The 5,000-nt window shown below is 41.1% G+C and overlaps 1 protein-coding gene across 3 annotated transcripts in view; it reads left to right on the top strand.

Moving 5' to 3' along the window:
* The window catches only part of crema (cAMP responsive element modulator a), a 22,042-nt gene that overhangs the window by 13,526 nt on the left and 3,516 nt on the right, over positions 1-5,000 (top strand). For all 3 annotated transcript variants that reach the window (XM_042071568.1, XM_042071569.1, XM_042071570.1), the window contains one exon: positions 3,469-3,625. In XM_042071568.1, the coding sequence (XP_041927502.1) occupies positions 3,469-3,625 (157 nt within the window). The remainder of the gene's footprint in view (positions 1-3,468; positions 3,626-5,000) is intronic.

The following is a 5,000-nucleotide window of genomic DNA, read 5'->3' as shown; positions in this document are numbered from 1 at the left end:
GGGTCACAACGTTGTCCCACGCACACCTAATGTTTATTTTGTGCAGAGAGTAGCCTACTTGGGATTTTATGCGGCTACTTCTGTTCAAGTAGCATTGATGAGAGTCACATTTTTTCCTACACAATATTATATGTAGAGAAAACATTAGCCTTTGAGTATTTTAATAGTCAGTTGTAAACAAATAACTATTCTCATGTAACTCTTTTGTAAATGGACTGAAGTTCGCTCTAAATATCTACATTTACCGATTATGCTAACCGTTAGCATCTCTATGGGATTTCTCATTTACATTAGCCATAAGCTAACGCATTAGTTTCTATTCTGTAATTTGGAATGCTAGCCTATGTGATTGCTCTAAAACAAAACATAGAAGGAAATAACTGAGATGTAGGCTACTCTGTTGGTCTGCTCTTAGTTTTACATTGAATCCTAAGGTTTGAAAGGAACTTCAGCTTCAGACCAGGGATGTCCCGATCCGATATTTGGATCGGATCGGCCGCCGATATTAGCAAAAAATGTGGGATCGGCCTGCACGGGAAAATCCCGATCCGGACTCCCGATCCAGTTTGTTTTCAAAACTCCGGTCCGTGTTTTCCAGCGCACCGATGTAGGTAATCCATTCCAGTTTTTTTCAGCTTTCCCCCCAAATCCGGTCCGCGTTTTTCAGCACACCTAGCGACCTGTCCAGCATCCCACTTGTCTGTGCATGTCCCACTAAGAATTTAAAGTTATCGAGCAAATATTTCATGTCACAGTTGAATTAATATAGCCTAATGTTAACCGCGACCGCGAGTGTCCGCGAGACCCTCTTACTATTAAGGCTCTTATGCATGTTGCTGCTGACAGCTTTGCCTGTCCAACGAATGTTATCTCCGCGATTTAAGATTGTTTGTGTAATATATAGGCACAGCACGCACTTTAATTTCCCTATTTTTACCATCGGCTAGCCTAACAAACGCATTTCATTTCAAAAAGCAACCTGGTCAATCGCTAACAACTAAGTGCACCTAGGCCTACAACTCTACACATCAAAAAGGGTAGAAGCTTCCAGTAGGCTATCATAACTTTTTTTACCGTTTAGTCTGTGCATCGGCCCAGCCTACGACGATGTGAATTAGTGACCGCTGTTGTCGCGCTAAACTTAAGCTCCTGTCACTAAATAGTGTAGATAGGCCTACGTGCTATGTTGCTTGATTTTCTGTAATAAATGCAGCCTGTAGCCTTGGTTACTTCAGCAAACCCAGACCAGTTGTGGCATAAGTTTCGCTTTTAAAACGCAACAGTGAGAGGCTTTTTAGCGCAGTCTCACTTATCATTGATGAACACAGGAGCAGGCTGACACCTGAGCATGTTGAAATGATCACCTTTGTGAATAGAAGAAGAATCTCCCCATCATGCTCAGACTGCAGCCAGGGCAAACAGTAGAAATTGAAGGGAGTATGGAGATGGAGCAGTAAAGTGTGGAGGAGATAGCAATACTGTAGAAGGCGTGACAGTTATTTGGGTTGTTATAGCCAATTCAGTGTGTGTGTGGTAATTTGACTATTTTCTACTCAGGTTTTGTGTGTGTTGCTTTTATATATAATTCTATATTGTTTACACTGATGGCTTTTTTAAGCCTTGGTTTACACGCAGAGCACTGATGCCAATTCAGTTTGTGTGGTTAATTGACTATTTATTTTCTACTCAGCTTTTCTGTGTGTTTTGCTTTTTTATACAGTTTACAATATTGTTTGCAATATTGTAATATTGTTTGCAATATTGTAATGGCTTTTTAAGCCTTGGTTTACACTCTTGTTGTTCAAGAGCAGAGCACTGATGCCAATTCAGTTTGTGTGGTTAATTGACTATTTATTATTTTGTGTTTATTTAACCCTGTTAAGAATAAACAGGTCAGCTTCTCATTACCAACCACTGTGGATTATTCAAACTAACCTAATTAAGTTGGCTAGTTGTTCTTAAGAGTAAAACCCTTTTCAACATGAGTATAACAACAAAATAAGTAAATATCTTTCATCTTTAATACATGCTTGGATCGGCCGGTATCGCTATCGGCCGATGCTAAAAGCTACAATATCGGTATCGGATCGGAAGTGCAAAAAGCTGGATCGGGACATCCCTACTTCAGACTTTCTCTTGGGAGACTGTTAGGCCTATTCATCTTCTCTAATGTAGCTGGCTAGACCATGTCATTGCCACACACACAAGTGAGGGCAGAATTGGAAATGTGTGACAATGTGTGACAAATGTATGAGTGACAATGCATTGGTTGATTTGGTTAAAAAGTCACAGGTTAGGTTATTGGTTATTATTGTAATGATGCTATTCATAAATAATGAACTGTAAAGTAACTCAGACTTTAACAAAAACTATTTTTTAAAGGATATCGACTAATTATCGTTATCGTCAAAATCACAAAAAATATTGAGATATTATTTTTTGTCCATATCGCCCACCCCTACTTACAATCTTTGTAGACTACGTTAAAAAAAACATTCTATTCTATTATTCTTTACCTAGAACATGGCAGAGTAGAACACTCTCCATCTAGAAAACGTCACACAGAACATTCTCCATCTAGAACACGTCACACAGAACTTTCTCCATCTAGAACACGTCACACAGAACATTCTCCACCTAGAACACATTACACAGAACATTCTCCATCTAGAACACGTCGCACAGAACACTCCAGAGATCTACATCTACAACACGTCACACTGTGATCTCATCTACAACGAGAGGGGGGGGGGGGGGGGGGTATGCAGAGGAGAAAGAGTGTGTGTGTGTGTGGGGAGGGGGGGGGGAGGGGGGTATGCAGTGGAGAAAGAGTGTGTGTGTGGGGAGGGGGGGGTAAGCAGTGGAGAAAGAGTGTGTGGGGGGGGGTACATGAGAGAGAGTGACAGGGTGCCCACGGGTCATGGAATTTCTGGAATATTATGGAATTTTGGAAAGTCTATTCCAGACATGGAAAGTCAGGGAATTGTATAGTTTTTGGGGCAAAGTCATGGAATATCAGGGAATTTTGTTGTAGCAGTTTAAAATTTACTGTGAGTATATGACAGCGTGTGTGCCACTTTGTTTCTACATACTGTAGGTAGGTACGTGTGTGTGTGTGTGCATGCATGTGGGCACCTCTATTGGCTTCTTTTGGTAACCTCGTTAGCATCTTAATGTAATCTCTACCGTCACCATGACAGCTGTGGTTTCACTACTGAAGCCACACACACACACACACACACACACACACAATGCATACTCAGTTAATGGGGGATAGAAATGAAGAGAGTTTGCAGCACTGGTCAAACACAGAGGATGTACCATAGAGTACACACACACACACACACACACACCAGACATTTGACTGGAGGATTGAGTGCACTGACACATTGAAATCATACTGGTAGAATGTTGTATTTTCCCTGTATTTGACCCACCATGTGTGTTTGTGTGTGTGTGTGTGTGTAGCTGCTACAGGTGACATGCCCACCTACCAGATTCGCTCCCCCGCGTCCGGTCTACCTCAGGCAGTCGTCATGGCAGCGTCGCCGGGGGCGATGCACAGCCCGCCGCCTCACGCCGAAGAGGTCACGCGCAAGAGAGAGGTCCGCCTGATGAAGAATAGGTAAGACACACACACACACACACACACACACACACACACACACACACACACACACACACATCTGTTTGTCAAGGGTGCCCAGAAATTTGATCAATCTTTTTCTAGCTTCTTTCTCCCCCTATTCAGTTCAGTCCAGAGATTCCCAGTTGTCCAATACTACAAATGTCCACAAAAAAAATAGTTACTTAATCTCTAGTTTTTGAACCAAACATTACCATCTTGTTTTGGTCTCGGCTATTAAGGGGCGATTACTATCATGTAGCCTATTGCGCAAACGCCTAAGTTGGACTCAATAGGCTACATACAGACGTTGTGTAAAACAATGCAACACCCTCGTGTACAGAGCAGGTTGAAGGACAACCTGAGGTTGTGTGTGTATATTCAATGCAACACCCCCATGTACAGAGCGGAATGATAATAATGGCCTACTACTACTACTAATGATACATAAATAATAATAATAATACAATAATAACTAGATGTACCGCATAGCGGTACAAAATATGACCGCCGCTCAGTCCTGTACATCCGTTCCGCGAAAATAAATCACACTTCAATTTGTCTCCATATTTTACTCCATCCCCCACTCTTGAAACTTTTGTGTATGCTTGTTTGGCATGCCTGAGTGTGTGTGTGCGGCTGCACAGAAAGTAGCCTACTGGTGCTGAAAAGGTGAATAGATTGTAGAATAGCCAAAGAAGATGTAGCATTGTTATAAAACCTTTAACATCTCTAAACAATCACAAGTAGGGCAGTTCATCACAGTTCATCCATTGCAACTGGATTGATGAAAGGTCACTTACACCTGTAGGCTACATTGTATTTGGGAAAAGCAAAAGGTATCAGCATAATGTTATTTATTTATTTATTTTTTATGTATTTATAAACAAAAACATCTCTGTCAGTTCCATGCTGTTTTCAACAGCTATCAAAAACAAAGGTCATTTTTGGATGGATGGATTTTTTGTGAATGTTTCTTCTTCTACATAAGATTTTAGTCATCTTTAGTTCATGTAATACTTTATTGTCAATGCACAAATTAAGTAACAGTAGTCTGAAACGTTATTGTTAATGCACAAATTAAGTAACAGTAGTCTGAAACGAAATGCTGTTTTACATTTAACCAGTGGTGCAAATAACTGACATGTCCAAATGGGCCTTGATGAAATGCGTCGCTACACTGTTCATACACATTTTAACGGGCCAAAGTTGAAGAGCTTTTGTCCGTTATTGTTCGTGCAAATATAGGCTGATTCTTGTTCCCTTGCATTGTGTAACTGAGGTCCATGGCTAGTCTGGCTTTCACCAGACCAAGCTCAATCTTTTAAGAAATCAAAAAATAAATAGCGGGCAGATCAGGCTGGGTTCACCCAGC

Source organism: Alosa sapidissima, chromosome 19 (assembly GCF_018492685.1).
Source record: "Alosa sapidissima isolate fAloSap1 chromosome 19, fAloSap1.pri, whole genome shotgun sequence".
Classification (NCBI taxonomy): Eukaryota; Metazoa; Chordata; class Actinopteri; order Clupeiformes; family Clupeidae; genus Alosa; species Alosa sapidissima.
The sequence above is the reverse complement of the archived record's forward strand: the minus strand, read 5'-3'. Positions and strand labels throughout refer to the sequence as shown.